This window comes from Brassica napus, chromosome C4 (genome assembly GCF_020379485.1).
Source record: "Brassica napus cultivar Da-Ae chromosome C4, Da-Ae, whole genome shotgun sequence".
Taxonomy (NCBI): domain Eukaryota; kingdom Viridiplantae; phylum Streptophyta; class Magnoliopsida; order Brassicales; family Brassicaceae; genus Brassica; species Brassica napus.
In genome coordinates, this window is record NC_063447.1 from 53,590,670 (window position 1) to 53,612,772 (window position 22,103).

The 22,103-nt window shown below is 33.7% G+C and overlaps 3 protein-coding genes and 1 pseudogene across 4 annotated transcripts; 3 read left to right on the forward strand and 1 right to left on the reverse strand.

The window, feature by feature from the left end:
• The first annotated feature begins 1,898 nt into the window (after positions 1-1,898).
• LOC125585235 (josephin-like protein) lies at positions 1,899-5,744 on the forward strand. The gene has a single exon (XM_048753943.1). The coding sequence runs from the start codon at positions 4,789-4,791 to the stop codon at positions 5,185-5,187; it is 399 nt and encodes a 132-aa protein (XP_048609900.1). The 5' UTR covers positions 1,899-4,788; the 3' UTR covers positions 5,188-5,744.
• Positions 5,745-9,233: 3,489 nt separating this feature from the next.
• LOC106448761 (trihelix transcription factor GT-4-like) lies at positions 9,234-10,367 on the reverse strand. Of its 2 annotated transcripts, none has more exons than XM_022701314.2 (3): positions 10,175-10,367; positions 9,645-9,876; positions 9,234-9,573 (listed from the first exon to the last, which is right to left on the reverse strand). In XM_022701314.2, exons 2-3 carry the CDS (start codon positions 9,679-9,681, stop codon positions 9,347-9,349), a joined length of 264 nt encoding a protein of 87 aa, XP_022557035.2. In that variant the 5' UTR covers positions 9,682-9,876; positions 10,175-10,367; the 3' UTR covers positions 9,234-9,346. The 2 variants fall into 2 exon arrangements, with proteins under 2 accessions (XP_022557035.2, XP_022557036.2); XM_022701315.2 differs by having other exon boundaries at positions 9,645-9,893; positions 10,175-10,323.
• Positions 10,368-15,208: 4,841 nt separating this feature from the next.
• Positions 15,209-16,541, forward strand: LOC125585236 (annotated as a pseudogene).
• Positions 16,542-18,599: 2,058 nt separating this feature from the next.
• Positions 18,600-20,202, forward strand: BNAC04G40700D. The gene has a single exon (XM_013888815.3). It carries the CDS (start codon positions 18,954-18,956, stop codon positions 20,058-20,060), a length of 1,107 nt encoding a protein of 368 aa, XP_013744269.1. The 5' UTR covers positions 18,600-18,953; the 3' UTR covers positions 20,061-20,202.
• Positions 20,203-22,103: the final 1,901 nt, after the last annotated feature.

The following is a 22,103-nucleotide window of genomic DNA, read 5'->3' on the forward strand; positions in this document are numbered from 1 at the left end:
TGTTAGTTAACATAATCGCGACATATGGAAATTATATATTTTAAAATTGCTAATCAACATAATACTCTTATTATTTTCATGTAAAGAAAATGAATAATATTACATTTTTAAGCTTCCACGTATTATTTTTACAAAACATAATAGTATTTACATGAAAAGTATTACATGAGTATTTTTTTTTTTAATTTCTTGATACAACTCAACTTTTTATTATCCTTATTACATCATATGATGCTAACATGATTTTTAATTTTGAAGTTGTTGTCGTATATGACTACATGAGTATGTGTGAATATGATAAATATAGGTTTGTATGTATAAGCAAAAATATTTAAATAATAAACAGATTTTTTTTCTATTAAAAATAAAATGGTTGTATAAAAATCTAAAATAAAAACTAATTATAAAATAATTAATTTCCTTTTAAAAGTCAAAATAAAATAAAAATGTAAAAATAATCTTATAATTAACTAACTTTAATTTTTAATAATTTTGGGTTAAAAAAATATAAACCAAAATTAGCTTCAAATATTTTACTTAATATGATTGTGGCATGTGTCAATTAAAAAAATTAGATAGTGAATGTGTCAATAAAAACTGTCATTATGTGAAAATAACCTATTATTTTCCTAAATTCCTAAATAAAAGAGATTTCTAAAAAAAATTCTTTTCTAATCTTACCCAATTAAGATTTACAATCCTGACCGTAGAGAATTGTAAAATTTTATTTAATAGTAATTTATACTTAACAAAAAATAATGGTAAACATGATAGTAAAAATTAATTAATTAACAAGAAAATTTGTAAAAATATTAGTGATAATAAAAAAATGAATTTTGAAAATGGAAACTTTTAAAATAGTTAATATTAACTGGAAATAATTATTTGATAGAAATTTTATTTTTATAAATCCTAGACAAAATATAATTGTAAAATATTATGTAATATTAATTTCCTTTTCTAAAATCCTTAAAACTGTAAAAGAATATTTGATAGTTGTTTTCTTTTAAAAAAAAATCCTATACAAAAAAAAATTTGTATCACATTTTTAAGTCCCAACCAAAAGAGAATTTTAAAATTTTATTTGATAATATTTTTAAGAGAGTATTTGATGATGAACATGATACTAAAATATTATTTAATTAACAAAAAAGTATAAATTAGTATTGATACGAATTGTAAAAATATTAATTTTAATTTTTTTTATTAATAACTAAAAATAATTTTTTGATAGCATTTGTTTTTTCCTGAAATTCTACAGAGAAGATAACTGTAATAGATTATATAATAGTAATTTTCTTTTTCTGAAATCTTAAACAAAACTGTAAAAGGGTATTTACTATTATTTTTTAATTTTTTAATTGTAAATAAAAAGGAAAATTATAAAATAGAATGTTTTGCTTTTAAAAAAAATCCTAACAAAATAAAATGTTAAAGACTTATTTAATAAAACATTAAATTAATACAGAAGAACATGTATAATGTTGTCATTGACTAGATTGATGTATTTGACTTTTATTTCTTTTTACTTTTCATTCAATTTCTTATTTCGGGTTGTGTTCACTTTAAACGTTTAGGTATATAGTATTTTCTCTAATCCTAAGTACAAAGGTTATAACAATTCATCTATGCACTATGATTATAAAATACAAATGTTAAGTTTGAACTTGATGACAAAAATAAAAAAAAAGTTGAATTTATGTGTAAAAACGGGTTTAATTATAAAATATATCTCAAACAACAAATGAAAAAAAACAATAATAAAATGATTTATTATTTTATAGTTTTTATTAGATTAAAACATCAAACAAAACCTATTGCAACGCAACAGACTCATATCTTGTCAATTATAAAGCATGGATAAGAAGAAAAAAAAGGTTTTAGAAAACTAACTTTTTTGTTTTATTATTTTGTCTTTTTAAAGATCTAAATAAGTAAAAAAAATTGTTTTGTGCGGAAACTTGTCATAATCTAAACAAGCAATATGCTAGGTATATATAATGAGATGGAGAGCCATGCCGTGGAACCAAATCCTTTGCTTTGTATCCCAAGATAAACCCTAATTTCTACACCGGAACTAGAATATGGCTGGCTGTGAATCTCAGATCTATCACGAGCGACAACGACTGCAATTTTGCCTCTTGCACTCCCTTAACAATCTATTTCAGGTGATCCATATTTTTCAGTATTCAATTTCATCTTGCTAATTAATAATGTGAAATTAGGGTTTGAGAGTTTTGTTATTGCTCTTGTTTTTACTTAGGACAAGGACGCATTCACGCGAGAAGGCCTGGACTCAATCTCTGAGGTAGGCCTGGGCATTCGGGTCTTCGGATCGGGTTCGGGTCGGGTATTGTCGGGTCCGGGTCCTTCGGGTCCTAGCAATTTAGACCCATATAGGTACCTATAACTTTTCGGGTCGGGTCTTGTCGGGTCCGGTTCGGTTCGGGTCTATAATTTCAATACCCGTAAAATACCCAAAATTTTCAGGTATATTTCGGATCCGGGTTGGTTCGGGTATTTAGGACCCGAAATAGACCCGAAATACCCAAACTGGACCCGAAAACTCTAAAAATATCTGAAGAACCGCAAACATACCCAAAATTTTATCCAAAATCAGACCCGAAAGCCCAAAACATACCCGAATTTTACCCGAATACCCAAATTATATTTTCTAAAAATCTAAAATTTCACCAAAAACCTACAATTATACCCGAAAATCCAAACCCGAACCGGAACCGATGATCCTTGCCAAGAAACGTGGACACCTCTCTCTTTACTCCTCAAGCCTCACCACAACACGCTCACCGGGAACTACGACGTAAACGTGATGATTGCAGCTCTTGAAGGAAAAGGCAAGAGTGTTGAGTGGCATGACAAGCGTTATGGAGCTTACTCGATTAATCTTGGTGCAGATACTCTAATGGGTATCGTGTTGAACGTTCCGGTCACGCGATATGTGGGACTTTGGAGAAGCAGGCGTTGGGTTGTGATGAGAAAAATCAATGGAGTATGGTATAATTTGGATTGTGATCTTACTGTGCCACAGCCGTTTACAAGCGAAGATGAAGTCAAGGGGTTTTTGGATCAAAATCTGAGTTTAGGTGGAGAGATTTTGCTAGTGAACAATGCTTAAACATCAACACAATGGCATGTACTGATGTACCAGCTCCTGTCTTGTAGTTTAAATTTTATTTAACCATATAGGCCATGAAATAAAAAATCGTTACCATTATATATATATTTACTCTAATTGCAGATTAACCCTGCTTTTTCTCAGTTATCCATGAGACTTTCTAGCTGAAATACAGATAGATGATCAATTACGCGATTACTTAAGACTGCATTTGTATTCAAGAAATAAATCTTCTTGATATTTCAAATTCATTTTTTGATTTTTCTAGATATGAGTATTATTCAATGAATAAGTAATTTAAGAAACAGGGTTGTACATAGGGATGTCAAAATAGATAAAAGTGAATAGGTCAATCCAACTCAATCACACCATGCATTTTAATGGATAAATTATGTATAAATGGATGAACGATAAAACGGATTTATGAATTACCCATAACCAAACCAATATAAACTCGAATCAAATATATAAACAAAAGATAATCAACCAACATTTTAAACCAACTTTACTAAACTAAGTTTAATTTATTTTTCTCATATATCTAAAATAATTTTAACAAATCAAATATAACCTAAACTTCTCATATATATATAATATATATATATATATAGACATTGTATCTCTGTTGTTTTAATAAACTAAATATGAAGATGAAGTTAAAGGGTTCTTGGATGTGATGTGTGCGAACAATCGATAGAGTATGGAACGTGGATAGTAATCTCTATGTGCCAAAGCCCTTCAAAGATGAAGATGAAGTTAAAGGGTTCTTGGATCATAATCTGAGTTCAGGTTCAGAGATCTTACTAGTGAAAAATGCTTCAAGGTCAAGAACGTGAGTTTCATTTTCATCATAGATCATTGTTCTTCTCTCAATGCAATATTTTTATTTATTTATTTGAGAACTGCTCTCAATGCAATTTCTCACGTGTAAATGGTTACTATGCAAAGTATGATGTTTATTGTAACTTGTAAGTCATGAAACTGCCTCGGTACTATTTGCTTTTGAGGTTCGTGTGTCTACCATTGACCTTTCTCTTCTCTTCTCTTTTCTTTTTCTTAATTAGCCTCATACTCAAGGAAGGTATTTATTTGCGATCTATAAAGGTAAGTTTACATTGGCCTCTCCGAGAGTCAAAAGAGTTTGTCCACATTTCTTTTATGCACACACATGAGTGATCATCAACCCGAAAGCTTATTAGAAAGAACCTTCTCGCTTAAACAAATGGTTTTATTCCCTTTGTGTACCACTATATAATTACTTTCCATGGTGGCAATGTAGAAAAGCTAGACAAAGTCTTGATCTTTTGCTCTTGGGCTATCTTTGTTTTTCCAAACTTCGGCGCTAGAGATTCTGATATCTTTATATCTGTTAGTTATTTCAATTCTTTTCACATAAAGTATCTCAAAATAAGTTTGAAATTGAACTTACTTTATTTTTCCATTTGTATAAGATGTTAGTGTCTACACTAATCATTCCTAAAGTGTAATTATGTCATTAATGCTAAATTATTAATAATCAATGGCTTCTCTAGTCTCTACCTGAACTCTATCAGGTAACTGTTTCAGGCTTTCAGCATCGATCCCTTTATATTATATAAACCCCTCACTCTCCTCAACTCTGTTCCCATAAACTGCTCTCACTCTCTTTAGATATGTCGGCTACAGGAACAAAACGGCGCAATGCAAACACTAGACCAGTAACTTGTGGTAAGCAATCCTCAGTCAAGGGATCGTATGGTAAGAGTCCGGGATGCACAACAAGCTGTGGCTTGAGGCTACCGAGGAAAACAGAAGCCACTGCAGCAAGACTAGTCAAGCTTCTCAGCTGTAAACTCGTTAAAGGGTTACGTCTAGTCGTGACGAGGAAGAAGAAGAAGAAGAAGAAGAGGTCGCCACCATTGAAGCCTTCTTCCACTGGAAGATCTCAGCCTTCGGTCATCTCTGTCCCTAATGATACCTGTAGATCAGAGGCCATAGAAGACTGCATACAGTTCATAAACTCCTCAACCTCCTTCATAAGATCAAGTTCTGTCAGTGGCCGTACATCTTAAGCTTTTAGTCATACCCATAAATTTTCAAGATTCTCTTGTATTTTGATCACTCGTTGGCGACGCAAGCATATTAGAGAACTGAATGTATTATCTACATAATAGAATATATATATAGTCATATAGAGCATAAGAGAGATGTATTTAAGTGATCATGTGAGCTTCGTTTATGTACAAAAAGTCATCTTTATATCTTTTGTGTTTAGCCTAAATTGAAATCAATCATATGCTTTTGTAGGAACTCAAAAATTATCAAGTCCTAATAGTGTTGTAGGATATGACCAGTTGCGTATGTGCCAAGAACTCCAGCATTGTTAGACAGACCAAGTAACCCTCCCTGACCACAACATTAACAACAACGTGAATACATTAATTTGTTTTTGAGTAGCATGATTGGTTTCGACTTAAAATGGTAATTGCCCACTTAGAGCATCATTAACCTGACAACACATAATGGGGTGCTTAAAATTTTTTATTTTTTTTAATTTTTTTCCTCACTAAAAAAATTAAAAAATTAAAAAATGGATCAATTGCGGACCGCCACGTGTCAGTAGGATCCGCAAACAGTGCAAGCAGCGGTGCTTAAAATAGACTGCAGAAGAACTGGTGCTTAAAATTTTGTGGGATTCGCTCTGGGACCCACCCACTATTATATTATATTTTGTTAAGCACCTTCCATAAACACTTGGGGTTAAAGATGCGCTTAAAGATTATCTTTGACCAGACTGCGAGAACGCATCAGTCTTTTGGCAATGAGGCATGCACAAAACGGCCATTGCTGAAGAAACTATGTATTTCAGCTATGTTAGAGCACAATTATTGGGGTTTGTTAATGGGTTTTTCTCCCTGTAGGCCCCACAAATTTTCTTAAAATCGGTCACCCAAAGCGTGAAATGAGAACCTCTTACCTTGGGTTTTTGCACTGTTTCCGGGTTCCACCGACACGTGACGATCCACGATTGGTGCATTTTTTAATTTTTTTTTTAATCCGAAAAAAATAATAAAAGAAAAATTAAGAAACCCTATTGGAGTTTAGGGATAAAAATGCTCTTACTTTTACTAAATTGCATTGAAATATTCCTTTTTCATGAACCTCGTGGCTGCTGTAACGACACGTGGTGGTCGGATATTGGTTGAGTGAAGAAGCGGGAAGTAAACGGTTAACAGAATTATTGGAAGTCCATTACGTCTACTAATCTAAGAATATGAGCTTAGCATCAAGCCCATAAGTGGCCCAAATAAATACAGTATGGAAATTGCAAGATTAAACTTTTGCCAAAATAGTATTATGAATTAGAGAAGAAGATTGTTAAAGGCAAAGGCAAATCTTATGAACTTTGAAGTAGGCCTATCAAAACAACAGAAATGCAATAACAATTATTTAATCACCCGTACGTTAAATAATATTTAAGGATATGAACAGTGATCAACTTTATGTGGAATAAAGGAAGGAGCCAACTAATCCTCCCACTAATTGCGTTAATAAAGATGCGAAAATTATTATTTCTGGTGCGGGAATTATATTTATTTAACTTGGCCCCGACTGAAAAAAAATATAAACATCCAAATCTCCTAAACATTAATAGCCATATCCCATATTAAGTACATTCTCGGTTTGTTGACAAAACAATTATGGGACAACGTCTTTAGTTTTACCCCAAGATAAACACGGCAGTATTCTGTTCGTTTTATAACGCAATGTGACGCAATGTTCATACGTTCTGTTTTCTATCGTTTTTTTTAACTTTAACATTTTATCCAAGAAAATATGTACTTTCAAATTTATGTATTTTTGTTAGTTGATACATATAACTTTATATTTTTAAATAATATTTTTTTTCTAAAATACTAGTATAATTATAATCAAATTTCAATTTCTTTTTTAAATATGCACAAAAATCTGAAAACTATTAATTTTAAAAGGAGAGTATTTAGAACATGAATGCTAGTTTTTTTTTGCAACAAACTACTAGTATTTAGAACATGAATGCTAGTTATATCATTTAAAATTTCTATGTTTGATTATATTAGTAATAAAATGAGATAATATATTTTCTTTATGATGTAAATTATGCAATCATTCACTAATATTGGCTTCTCAATATTCAGCCGTTAAGTAGTTTTTATTGAAATTTTCAATTATTTAAAACATAAAACCATTTTAATTAGTAAAACTAGAGTAAAAGACTTTCACTGAGAATCGAATCCAAGAAGGAAATGATCGAGTTGATGTCATGTCCAAAGTTATATATATGTACCATGAAGAATTACACAGAAAATTATATGGTACTAATTAGTACTTATTTCTAATAAAACCATGTTAACATCTCTGCCTTCTTACCTAAAGTTGTGTAATTGAATGTATGAAACAATCATTGAATCATATGTAGATAGGAAAAAAAGCACATTAACCAAACATGTATCAAAATCATAATTAGAAGAATATTTTTTAACATACGGAACAACTGTAATACAGTCGTAATTAACAAAAACATATAGGTATATGTAAAAAAATCCGTTACTATTAACTATTGTGTGGTGCAATGTGGTTTATAAACATTTGAAGCCTTAGTTTTTTATTTATTAATGCCGGTCGCAGAGCAAGGGATGAGCAGAATGATGCAAGATCATCGAAGATGTCCCGGCTTGTCTACCGCAAGTGCTCCATAGCTTAGGCTTTATGACTACCACTTTTACTTATTTTGTTTTTCTAAGTCCTCATTATTATTGTGTCATCAAATAATTCCTTATTTGCATGCGCTATCCAATTAAAAGGAGCTAATAATACCGACAACCTTTGCTATACATTCCATGTGGTAATTAGTTGTTCTGAAATCAAAACTAGACTTCAGATTTTAGATCTAGTTTTGGCATAATCTTAAGGTGAAAACTAAAACCTAGCCAAGCATAGCTCGTCAGTAAAGACGTCCAATTCCGTAAGACAAATAGAAGAGTAAGGCTCATTTACCACTTTTGTTCTCCTCCTACTTTTGCTTACCATTTCCCCGATTAGTCACAATTAAAGTGGTATATCTCCAAAAAAAGTGGTATATCTCCAAAAAAGTGGTATATCTCTTACCGCGCCCAACTAGAAATATAATAATTAAAAGCGCATGTTAAATATCAGGACCGTACACTTAGAGCATGCGCAACGGTGAGACTCATTGGAGTCCTTAGCGACAAGGACATTTCGGATTAATCTTGGATATTTTGGATTTTCTAAAAAAAAAAAAAAAAAAAAAGATGACCATTCACGGGCCGCCACGTAGTCGTGGGAACCCGCAAATAGTACAAGGATTCACTAAGAAAGAGTCCTTATTTAGGAATTTTAAGAATTGAATCCTTAGCTTTTGGTGGGTTCCACTGATTATTTAATTATTTTTTTCCTAAGGACTCTCACTTAAGGATTCCCGTTGCGCATGCTCTTAGGCCATAAACAGAGGTAAGAGCGAAGAGGTAAAAATAAGAAACACAAACTTAGGCCGTAAGAAACAATGCTTTCCGAGTGGAGGGAGACAGGAAGAGCTTCTTAGAGCAAGTTCATTGGTTAGAGACCCTTATAGACTCTAATGAATAAATTAGTAGTTAACTTTACGATTTGAAAAGTTTAGAACCCTTGTTAGTTTAATTAATTTTCTCATTGTCCAATCTTAAATTTTTTTTATTTTTATTTTTAAATTGAATTATTGGAACCATAGAAACCAAAGTGTATATTCGGTTTTGTCATTGTAATTGCGTATGTCTTCCCATTGTTTTAGCTAAGTTTGTTTGATGTATTGCCGTATATGGACACAGATGTGGCTATTCAATTTACAGATGGTTAAGCTACACGCTTTTGACACCAAGCTAAGGAGAAGAAACCTGAAACCTCTAACTACATTCACGTTGAAATGTCTATTTAACTGCAACGTTTCTCCTTCTTTGCAGATTCACTTAACTCAAAAAGGAACTGACGAATGGGATCATGTCGTTTGATGATCCTAACTTTATGCTTGTTCAATAGTTTACCAGCTTTCTCATTGTCTCTGTCCCTTGCAATGACCATTTTGTTTACCAACCAAACAACATATCTTGGATTAAGCTTTTTAAAAGTCTATCAGTCTCTGACCATATTTACAAAAAAAAGGAGTCTATCTTCTAGCTTTCTGCGGTACTTATTTTCTCATCTCATTCCACGGTACAAGACACCAGGTTGAAGATCATCCATACTATCTACATTCCTAACCATACCGTCTATGTTCCTAAACCCTCCATCAAACTCTCTCAGCCATGTCCATCCTCTTCGTCCCAAGAACTCTCTGTAATCCTCTTCCGTGTAAAACACCTTCTCCTCTTGATGAACCGGTAACGGATCAGACTCATCATAGTGGCACACTCTAACAGCTATTCCTGCATTTTTTGGATATAAATACTGAGAAAAAACCACAAACCAGAAGAGAAAGAAAAAAAGACTTACTTACCTTCATCGACACGGAGTGTATAGTTCCCTAGAGGCATGTCTCGGTCAAGAGAGCGTACCACCTGTTCTTCATCTTCCAGCCAAAAAGCTCACCTTGTTCTCAATCTAAACGTGGATCTAATAGCTTCCTTGATGGCTTCAGGCTTCAGCTGTACCATCGATCCCAACTCTTCTTGTATAGTCTCCATATTTCACCGTTATGATCTTCCCCGCAAACGGCTGTCCATCACTGCCTGCTTATATAACATGACTATGAAACCAGACAAAACACAAGTGCAACATAAAGCTCGATGAAAGCATAAAATTCTTGCCGTTTCCAGCGAACACTTAAACTACTTCCAAAAATCAAGCTACACTGCTAATGTAAGAGCCTAGAACCAAAGAAGCTAATAAACTAACTAAGTACCAAAACTAATCATAGCCTCAGGAGGAAGAAGACAAGAACAGCGGATCACGAACAGAGAATGGAAAAAAACAAAATCGACAAAGCAGTAACAAAAACGGGAAATCAAAAGGATGATTTTCCATTACCGATAAGGAGATCGAGATGAGATTCGAGAGACAAGCTGGAGTAGAGAGAAGCCGGAGAGATCGAGAATGAAGAGGAAGACAAAACTGATTTAGGACCTTCGAGGAAGGAGAGATAGAAATTAATGGGGTCCAATTGTTGATCGATATGTAAGGGTTTCTTACCAGCTCTAAAAATTTCACGTTAAGCAGCGGTTCTTTACTTTTTTTTGTCTTTTTCATTTATTTATTTTTCTCTTTTGTTTAAAACATGCGTTGAGAGACCCTAGGAGCAGCATTATCGCTGACTCTTAACCCAACTATTCTCCTAAATCCAATTAAAAAACAATTAAGAAAAGACAGAAGCCCAAGACTCGCCTCTTGCGTAAGGCCTGGAAGGCCCGCCTCTTAGTGACATGTGTCACCATAACGCGACGTCTCTGTCTCTCTCTCATCTCTCTCATCTCTCTTTCTCTCCCGAGAGGACTGATTCGGTTTGATTTCGAAACTTCCACCACCGGAATCGCCGCCGTCTCAGTCGCTTCCCCGCCTCCTCCGTCCCGACCTTCCTCCCCAACGCCTCCTCCGTCCCGATCAATCTCTGAAGCTCTTGATATCCTCTTCTTAGGGGCATGCGTTGAGCTAGAGCACGGACTGGTTTGTTCTCTTATTACAAAGCAATAAATATCTTTTGTTAGATCATCTTTGAGTTTTGTAATGATGGTTTCTTATCAAACCTCAAGGTGAATTGTGGAGCGGACCTTGCTATTTTGTTTGTTTGGTGTGGTAGTTAAATCAATTAACGCATTGTCTGTACCCACTTGGGCTGTTCATGTTTCCAGCATTGTCGAATGGTTCCTCTTCCTTCTTCCTTGCTTTAATTGATTCTACTCTCATCTTAAAAAAGTTTTGAACTTTTGATCTATAGTGATGCGAGATAGTAGTTTCTGTTGTGGGTTTCTCGAGTTCTTGATATCTGTTCAGAAAGAAAGGGTTATGAGTCATGGAGAGGTCTCTCATGGGGAATGGTTGACTTTAGAAGAGAGTTTTGTTGAATCTAAGAAGCAAATATGTCTTTGTAAGAATATTGATATGCAAATTGTTTGGTATACTTCTGGTTCATATGAGATTAAAGATGTGTTGATTTTGTTTTGATAGGCAGAGAGATGTACGTATGGGGAGAGGATTCTAGGATCAAGCTCTGAGTATGTGCAGAGCAATGTAAGAGTTATTTTATTGGTGAATTCCACATCTCTCTTTACATCAATTTTGAAGTTGTTTGTCTTCGTCTTGAAATTTGGAACATATTACTCGTTATTTTTTGATCCTCGATACTATTTCCAAGTGAATGATCAGTATGTTAGGAACAAACTCAAGGTTGTTCTGTTTCCTTTCCTTCACCGGGTGAGCTTGTCTTCTCTTGCCTCTTTCTGTTTGAGACTTTCTCAGACCAGCCATTAAGTAAAACTAGTTCGTGTTTGCTTCAAACGATCAGAGACATTGGACTAGAATCTCTGAACCAGTTGGGGGTAGGCTCTCATACAAACCTCCCATCTATGATATCAATGCGCCAGATTTGTACATTCCCTTTATGGCATTTGGTACGTACGTTGTTCTTGCTGATCTTTCACCGGGACTTAATGGAAAGTAAGTTCTTATGACCCTATGCATCTCTCTCAGCGTTTTGAGTCTCAGGGGTTCAGTGATTGATGGACACTGAAGATTTTTAACCTGAATTCATGTAGGTCTTCTTGTTGGTACTTTGTAGTAGAAGTTCGAACATTATTGACATTGTATGTGGTAAAGATTCATGTTTTATAAACAATTTTCATCTCATGGTATCTTCTTCCCATAATATTTTTTTTTAAAAAAAATTCTTAATTAAGAACCTTGCAATGGAGCATAAAAATATTTGAGTTTCTTAATGTTGTCTCTTAACTCACTTTTAATACTTAAAAATATTAAAAAAAGCTTAAGAGCCCCTAAGTGTCTCTTAGGAATAATGATGCTCTTAGGTAGTCTTAGACCCGCTTCCAAAAGTACATAGTTCTCTCACGTGGCCCACTTCTTCGATTATCATTGACCATTTCAATCATTCATCACTAACTCTACTTTCACTTTTTTACATTTCTATATTTGTTAGCTAACAAACAAATTATGCTTTCTTAATTTGGTGGTACAGAAATAAGAAAAACAAGCTTTATTTGCTACCAACAATATAACGGAAGCATACGATCAATCTAAATAAAGGAAAGGACCAAGATTCGGGGATTAAAAACATGTTTTGATGCTAATCGAACCTCTGACTCATGTGCTATAATAGGATAGCATTTACCATTTAGCCTTTGAAACTTTCTTTCATTGATCGGAAATTGTCATGCAGTAATATAATGAATGATGTTATCATCTTAAATCAAGAGGGCTCAATTTGAATCTGCTAATGTTTGTAACTAACGATGAATTTGTTTGATTAATAAAATCGAAGAATTAGACGGAAAATAAAACAAGAGAACTCAATTTTTCTCCATGTGTTATTTCAATTGATCAATAATTTACATGCCATGTTTAAGCCTCTACTTCCGACGACTTCCATCACAATGTTGCCGGTAAATGGTTGATTGGTTTTCTTCGTAATACCCGCAAATTATAAAATTACAGATGGTAACCGTTATTTACATATATATATATATATATATATATATGAAAAACGGTGCGGAAAAAACCAAGATTGTTTATGACAAAACAAAAAGATGGTGATATTTACATTCTAAAATTTCAGTTAGTTTTATACTACCAATTGATATAACTTTTTTTATTACCACTTGATATGACTTGGTCAATTTGTTTTTTATTCTATGAAAGCGAAACCTCAACCTATATTTTCTATAATCACAGAAGCCGTAAATTAATACATACATGATACATTTATAAATAAGATACTATACTTTATTTATTGGGAAATTGCATCTAGTAGCTAAGAAAAAAAAAACAAAAAGAAAATATACTGTATTTATTTTTTCCGTACTAATTAGTTTTGGTCATATGCATGGATAGATATGTGCATCAGTGCATGGATCTAAGTAAACAGATGCACTGATGAGCCTAGATTAGAAATGAAACATGTGCACGTGTTCCTCTGTCTCCGTCCATATCCTAAGCAACAAAGTTTGCAAGCAGATATTTATATGGTATTCATAAAACAATTCGGTTGCCTTGGATTCCTCCTAAAAATTTCGAGTTTAGCTTTTGTGATTACATTAACTGTACACAAATACAAGAATATAAATTTAATTTTGTACAGATAATTCATAACTGAGAAAAATGGAAAATAGATCTTAATCAACAGAATGTATAAAATGATTGTAGTGTCAGAATAAATAAAACACTAATTTATTCAGATATCAGGAATTCAATGTGTATATATATATGAAAATCACAGTGAAAAAACCATTTTCCTCTATAATTTTGCTCATGAAACACACCAATTTTTTAATTCAATTTTTAAAATAAAACTTGTATTCAGAGCACCTCCGATGGGGGTTTTCTCATTGGAGTTCTTAATATATGTGTTATGTATATATATATATATGTATATATTATATATGTATAACCAATAGTGGGGTCCACAATTTTTATGGAACCGTATAGGTAAGGGTTTTAAGAATCCTCAAAAACCTTTATTTATGGGATTCCACAATAATTGTAAACCCCACAATTATTTACACATATATAATATATATATATATATATATAATACATATACTAAAAAGAGACAATTGGCTGAATATACCCAAATTACCAAGAAATTAAGAAACTACCCTAAATCAATAAAAATCCATATCCACTATAGATATTTTGTCATATTTCCCGTTTTATCCATGCCCTAATTTTTTATATGTTCTCTTTCTTGCCCTAAATTTTGATTATATATACTACAATATTTGTTAACCGCTAGGATAATATTAGTTGAATAGATAATGATTAAGTTAACATGTTAACATAATTTATAACTTCTAACAGAATATATATATATATTAGTTAACGATTCCTACTTTAACCATTTTACCAAACGATGTAAAAAGCGATAACATATTTTGTAACAGTTAACCAAACATATATCAGCTAATCATAATATGTTATATATAATATGAATACAAAGTTTCAACGTAAACTATTATGTGACTTGTTTTAACCTACTAACTTATTCATAGCATCTAACAAACTATTTATCAGTCAAGACAAGCTATTTTTAAAAAAAAATTACAAACCGTTTTAAAAGGCTGTTAACATGTTTTATAACACCTAAGTAAACATTTATCAGCTAATGATAATATATTTTGTGAAAAAATCAGCATCCACCGGTTTAGTAACAACTAACCAAACATGCATATACTCACAATATTTGATTTGTAGCATGTAATCAAACAATTATCCGTTAACTTAATAAATATCGACTACAAGCACAATAACTTAAATGTTAGATTCAGGTTTCATCAATGTCGGGAAATTTCTATATTTCTTGATTATACAAACCATCACCAGAACCATGAGCTTTTACCGGCGAATGAATCGAAGAGATCTCACATGTATATTAAAAAAATTTCTTAGACATTCATATCACGGTCAGATTGAGTAAAAGAATAGAGATGACAGATACAAAACTCATGTGAGGATAGTACTCATTAGATTCATATTCTGTATTAATTGAAATATACGTTTCCGTTGCTGATTCACATCATTGGAAACAGAAAAGATAAGGAAAAAAACATTTGTAGATTAATAGGAAAAAAAATTGTGTTTGATGATTTTAAAAATAAACAAGAGAGATAAATAAGAAGATTGTTCAGATAGAGAGAGAATGGTTCAGATAGTTGGGGCATGGGTAATTCTGTATTATAAAGATATCAACAGTGTCATAATTAGTCCTAGGGTATTTTGCAAATATTGGTTTTTTGGTGTATTTAGAACCTAATTTCTCTATTAAAAACTCCAATGGGAAAAACCCCCATTGGAGATGGTCTCAATTTTGAAACCGTAGCGTATGAGTTTTGATCATCCTATTCTTCACAATCAGTTTCATCACAATCAATTTCGCAATCAATTTCGGCGCCGATACCTCCGGCGATGAACCCGGCGGATGTTGCCATGGTGCGCATGCAAGCCGACGGGAGGCTCCTGGTGGTCGACCGGAGGAACTACAAGAGCGTTTTGGACGCGATCGCGCAGATGGTTCGCGGCGAAGGCATCACGTTGCTGTGGAGAGGTTCGTCGATGACGATAAACAGAGCGATGCTCGTGACGGCGTCGCAGCTGGCTACGTACGACTCGGTGAAAGAGATGATTTTGGAGAAAGGGTTGATGAGAGACGGGTTCGGGACTCACGTGACGTCGAGCTTCGCGGCGGGGTTTGTGGCTTCGGTCGCGTCGAATCGGTAGATGTGATCAAGACGAGAGTGATGAATATGAAGGTGGAGGCGGGGGAAACGGCACCGTATAAGGGAGCGGTTGATTGCGCGTTAAAGACGGTGAGAGCTGTAGGGATCATGGCTTTATACAAGGGGTTTTTGTCGACGGTGTCGAGACAAGCACCGTTCACGATGTTTATGCCGGTGGTGTTAATATGTTTTCATTCTATGTTTTCTATTTTGAGTGAAAATTCAAGTAGATAGATTTCTCATCTAGGTAACGCATCATTTTAAAAGTTCTGATCTTTGAATCCAATTTAATCATCTGTCGACAAAACTTTGTCTCTTTTACTCAGACTATCACTTATGGTTTCATTTCATTACTGATTCTAAGTTCTCCCTTATATACTTCATATAGCAGACCAGAGCAGTGCATCTCTTATCAAGTCAAGGCTTTATTGAACTGTCACAGATTTCAACCAATCATCGACAATGTCTTCCTCTTCTGTTACTGTTGCTCAAAAATCTGTTTCCTCCTCAACCTTTGACGATCTCAGCCTTGGTCCGACTTCTCAGGTGGTTGCTGGCCGGATCCTCTGCTTTTGGGATTGAAGGAACATGAAGAAAAATGGTGAATTTGTGGGTATCACCATCCTCCTGCTAGATGAAAAGGTTTCAACATTTCTCTCTTAACCTTTAAAGATTATCAAAAAAAATTTAAGTAAATTTACAAACTAACATATAATAAAGCCTTACTTGGATTCAATGAAGGGATCTGTATTTGCATATCGGGAAAACAAGGCTCTGTTTTACTTCAATCAAAGACGCATATTCAGATAATAACACTGCGTTCACTTAGAACAATTTAGGACCTTATCTCTCCACGTTTGATTGCAAGTTTGATAAAAGAGATTCATCAAAAGTTTGTAGTTTTCTTTGCAGTGTAACATGTTCATTAATTATATTTTTGTGTGTTGGTCTGACAATGGTGTTGTTCTCATTAACATATTGTTTTGGTCTGTCGGTTTTATTTTAGGTGTAAACCTCGACTGATGGAGGCTAACATCGAGATGCTGAGATTTACTCTGGTGAATCAACCGGAGTTTCAGTGAGTTATCACATACTTTATTGAATGAACACGTACATCTCTGAATCCTTGAGTAAAATAAGTTATGATCTTGTTGGGTTTCCTTAGATATAAGAAAGATTAGGGTTAGCATGCTTTTTGGATCTCTGTAGTTTGTAAAAAAAAATGTTTTGTGATAACGACTGAACCAGTGAATCGTTCTGTACTACCTGATAGAGGCTAATCCAAGAATGCAGCTCTGCCATCTGCATCACAAGAGACTTGTGGTAGACTAGATGTGGAAGGCATGGACCTTCAAAGAACTACTTCTAGAGAACTAGGAAACTCATTGCAGGTTGTGATATTTCCTTTATTTTAAGTATAGTAGAAGGTTCATGGATATATGATATATTTATATCCTTTGTAGGTAGTGGTAAATACAATCGTACACAAATAAATTTAAACATTGTAATTTGCAGAATTGTAAGTGTTTTATGTGAAAACTAACAGTTTCAAACATGCATATTCAGATTTTATTGGTTGATTGAAAAGTATTTCTAATAAAAGATTTTTTCTGCATTAACCTGTCCCAAAAGAAGTTATAATAGTTGAGCTATTTTTGCCACTAACTGTACGCATTCAAACTTAAAATAAAATCACGTACTTGCAAGTTTTGCATTTTTAGGTCCGAAATAGTCATGACCTTCATCATTCTCTTGCCTATTAAATCACAAACTTAGACTACAAAGCTGCAAAAAAATAAAGCCTCAAAGAAAATCTAACATACAAATTTACTACAACTCAATACCCCACCATATCTTTAAAAAATTCAAATATTCACATGCAAAAGACCAATTCAGAACACACCATCTCCTCATCCTTAATATAAAGCAACAACATCTTCGCAGTGTGTGTGAGTGAACACAACATCATGTACACAAAATTAGCCAATACAGCAACAACGTCCCCGGCAGAAGAAGTGAGGCAAATGCGAGAATAATAATAATGTAGTTTGTAGATTTGCAACTCAGATTGTAGGGCATGATCAAACCGTACGAGTTAGAATTCTTAAACCATTTTTGTATATAAATTATTTTCAGAAACACACAAAACGTCTATTCAATGTGTTTAATCAGATTTAAGTTAAGAGTTCTTCAGAATTTTTGATTAGAAACCTAATTCTAGACCTCAGACAGTGATAATTTTTGTATATATCTACCATTTATAAATTTTAGAAAGCTTTTAAATTGGGTTTGAAGTTCTCACTAATACTTGTTTTCGAGAGGTCATTCAAGACCATGTTTAAGCAAGTATCTCAGCCTTGCACAAAGGGATGACAGAGCACACAAACACTACCCAGCAAACAGGAAAAAGCTAGAACATCAAATAATAGTATTAATATTCAAAATTATTTCCAAAAAATCTGATTAATTAAATAATTAAAATAAGAAACTGTAAAATTAATATTACATCAACAACGGTAAGAAAGTAAACCTTCTATAAATTTACAACTAATAATATTTCAAATCATGAAGCAAAATTTTCTTTCTATCACAAACAAACTTAAAAAAAACACAGAAATTAAATAGCAACAATAAATGTTAAATTTAAATTTTGGTTAAAAAGGTTGACAAAATTATTTTGGTTAAAACGATAAATTGAAGACAACAAATAAAGAACGGGTATACAAGTCGGTGATACTTTCTTTTAAAGACAAGTACAAAAATGAAACTTAATAATTTTAAAACCATCAAAATTTATACAGTACTAATTATAAGCTTTACAATTGTTTTACATAAAAATAAATAACCAATATAAAGAATATATAGATCTTAACTTATAATTTAGTTAACTTTTTATTAATCTTACTAATATCCTACATAAAACTCCAATAAAACACAACAAATTATTTCAAATAGTTTTAAATTTGATTTATGTTTATAATTCTATAACAAGTTTCAGTGCTTATCACATTTGTTCGTTTTTAAAATATAAATATAAAAATTAAACTAATATTGTAGGAAAAAATTTGGACGTAGCCTGGAAAACCCTCTGGTACTACTAATAAAACTAAAAAAGATGAGACAAATATTCTAGCAAATATAATAAAAAAAGGTAAAAAAAAAAAAAAAAAAAAAAAAAGACATGAAATAGCGTGGCACCTACTCTTCTTCTACTTCTACCTTTTGTAACTCTCTTGTCTTCGTACACCTTTACCCTCCTTTCTCCTCTTCTCTTCATCATTTCTTCTTCTTTACACCTCTCTCCAATGGTGGAAACTGCAAAACACTAAATCCCCTCTCTCTCTCTTTCTCAATAACAACTCTCGTGAATGGCGGCGCAAAAACTTGGGTCGTTGTTACGTCAGCATTTCTTCTCTCTCTTCTTTCTCTTTGTCGGCTGTTTCTTGTTCCCCAAAGGAAGTGACTGTAAACATAAGAAGAGGAAGAAGAAGAACCTTAGAACGGTTTCTTCCGGTTCAGGTTCCGGTTTATCCTCTCCTTGGTCGTCTTTAAAACGGTTCTACTTATCCACGACGAGGATATCTAAACCCCGCAGCCAAACGCATCCTAACGGTCAGTTAACGACTCTGACTTCCGCTAGATCCTCTCACAACTCTCTCGTCACTCTCATTCAACCCGACCCGGAAACCCGTAACGAGTCGGATTCTCCTCTGAGCGACGAGATCTTCTCTTGCGCGACGTGCGGAGAGGTTTTCCCCAAAACAAACCTCCTCGAGCATCACATCGCCGTCAAACACGCCGTGACGGAGCTAACCGACGGCGAATCGAGCACGAACATCGTGAAGATCATATTCAAATCGGGCTGGCCCGATTTGAACAACAAAGCCCCAGAGATCCATCGGATCTTGAAGATCCACAACAGCCCCAAGATCCTCGCGAGATTCGAGGAGTATCGAGAGTTCGTCAAGGCCAAAGCCGCTCGCAGCTGCAGCGGCGGAGGAGGAAGACGGCGGGACGACGAGCGGTGCGTCGCCGACGGGAACGAGCTGCTGAGATTCTACTGCTCGACGTTCATGTGTGACCTAGGACAAAACGGTAACTCCAGTCTCTGCGGCCATCAGTACTGCAGCGTCTGCGGGATCATCGGATCCGGATTCTCGCCGAAGCTCGACGGGATCGCGACGCTCGCGACGGGGTGGAGGGGACACGCGGCGGTTCCGGAGGAAGTGGAGGAAGAGTTCGGGTTTATGAACGTGAAACGGGCCATGCTGGTTTGCCGGGTCGTGGCGGGTCGGGTCGGGTGTGATTTGATTGCGGATGATGACGTGGACAAGAGGGATGGAGGGTATGATTCTCTAGTTGGGGAAGGGAGTGGGAGTAAGAGTGGGGCCCTGTTGAGGATCGACGATGAGGAGCTTCTGGTGTTTAATCCAAGGGCTGTGCTTCCTTGTTTTGTGATAGTGTATACTGTGTAAGCGTGTGATTATGTCTGTGTTATATAGACTTATAGTATAATGTTACAACTCGCGAGATTTTTGTGAGGTTTGGTTTAGATGTAATAGTGAAGTGTGAACGCTTAAGATGATTAAAAAAACTTTGTGGTGTCTTTCGATATGATCCAAGCATCTTTTGAGAGGTTGTGTGACAAATGGAACATTTGAAGTGTAGTGGTTTCTGATGTATAGTAGTTTTTTGTAAGTCTAATTCGTATCTAATAGATGTTGATTGAAAAACATTAGCATGAGACCAGATCTTACGGAGGGAGGAGTTAACCACTTACCACTAGTTGATCTTTCTTGTTTTCTGTATTTTAAGGAAGAAAATGCTAGACAACTAGGAATGGAAGTTTAATAATGTAATTATGTTACTTTAAGATGATACTTATGGCATAATTAACCCTAGCACCCCAAATGGAGTGCTTATTTTTTTTTTTTTTTTTTGTTTTTGTCTGGTTAAAAAAAAATATATTAAAAATGAATCAATTGCAGGTCGCCACGTGTCAGTGGGGCCCGCGAACAGTGGGAGCAAACGACGCTTACTGCACTTGTTTAAGCGCTGATGCTTTTATTTTTTTCTTTAAAAAAAAAAAAGATTAAACATCTGTGTAAACACCCCGGTTAACGGTGGCCTTACTGCTTTTAGTTAGAAAGTTGATGTTGAAAGAAATGTCTCTTGCATTTGTTGTAAGCAATGAACGAGTAACTGTGTAAAGAATTGAACGAGTGAAAAAAAAAAACAGAAGATTTCCTTTTATTCTTTGTGATTTAATATTTTAGAATCAAAGTTGTTGGTTTGGTCAGCTTACATTCCATGAGATGCAAACTGATGGAGACCGCATATCACAACCAAATCAACATGTAAAATCATCATTTGATCGATGTGACTCATAATTTTTCTTTTTTATACTATCTCCGTTTCATAATACTTGATGTTTTGCCTTAGTGCACAAAAATTAAGAAAATTACTTTTTTCCTAAAACAAAATTTAAAGATATAATTTTAAAATCAGTTAACTAATTATACAAAAGACGGTAAAATCTAATTGGTTGTATAGTTTTCAATAAAGTTAAAGTTAACCTTAAAATCTCAAAACTTCATGTAAATTGAAACAAAATAATCCTTCTAAAACATCATCTATATTGAAACGGAGGGAGTATTAGAAAATTTGTCACAACTCTCAACGTTGCGCCACAGATAGAGACTGGGCATAATATCTGATTCACTACTTCCTTTGTACCCAGCTTGAAAAAGCATGCTATGGTTAAGTTTCACGCATCGTAATTAATAATTACTGAATCAGTAGTTAAAGGAATGTGAGATTTGATATTGGTAACACCTAAAAGCATGAGCAGGAATGAAAAACCAATAGCGTTTCTCGATAAAATAAAATAATACTGCTCCGTTCCTAAATATAAAATGTTCTAGATAAAACACATTTATTAAGAAAATTACTTTTTATCTAAAAATTATTATTAAAAATATAAATTAAAATTATTCAATTCATTACAAAATATAACTATTAAATTTGATTGATTACACAGATTTTGATAAAGTTAAAGTTACCTAGAAATATAAAAACATCCTACATATTGAAACATAAAATTTCTTCTAAACATCTTACATTTCGGAATGGAGAGAGTAACATTTATATTTATTACTATATTTCAATTATTTTCAAACAATTCCACCACTAATAAAACTACAGCGGTAGAAAAAAATATTTTCTTCTTTGTGGAAGTTTTTCTGCCACCAATTGATTCTTATGATTTGCTATTATCTCTCATTCTTTTTCAATACTTGTTGTTGTTTTTATCATCAGAAACCTATTGAGTGACGGAGGGAGTAACATTTATATTTATTACTATATTTCAATTATTTTCAAACAATTCCACCACTAATAAAACTACAGCGGTAGAAAAAATTATTTTCTTCTTTGTGGAAGTTTTTCTGCCACCAATAGATTCTTATGATTTGCTATTATCTCTCATTCTTTTTCAATACTTGTTGTTTTTATCATCA

Bases quoted from the DNA above. Each gene is read 5' to 3' on its own strand.
- LOC125585235 (XM_048753943.1), top strand. From the start codon at position 4,789: ATGTCGGCTACAGGAACAAAACGGCGCAATGCAAACACTAGACCAGTA.
- LOC106448761 (XM_022701314.2), bottom strand. From the start codon at position 9,681: ATGCCTCTAGGGAACTATACACTCCGTGTCGATGAAG. The intron at 9,574-9,644 runs GTAAGTAAGTCT...CAAAAAATGCAG, and splicing joins TACACTCCGTGTCGATGAAG to GAATAGCTGTTAGAGTGTGC.
- BNAC04G40700D (XM_013888815.3), top strand. From the start codon at position 18,954: ATGGCGGCGCAAAAACTTGGGTCGTTGTTACGTCAGCATTTCTTCTCT.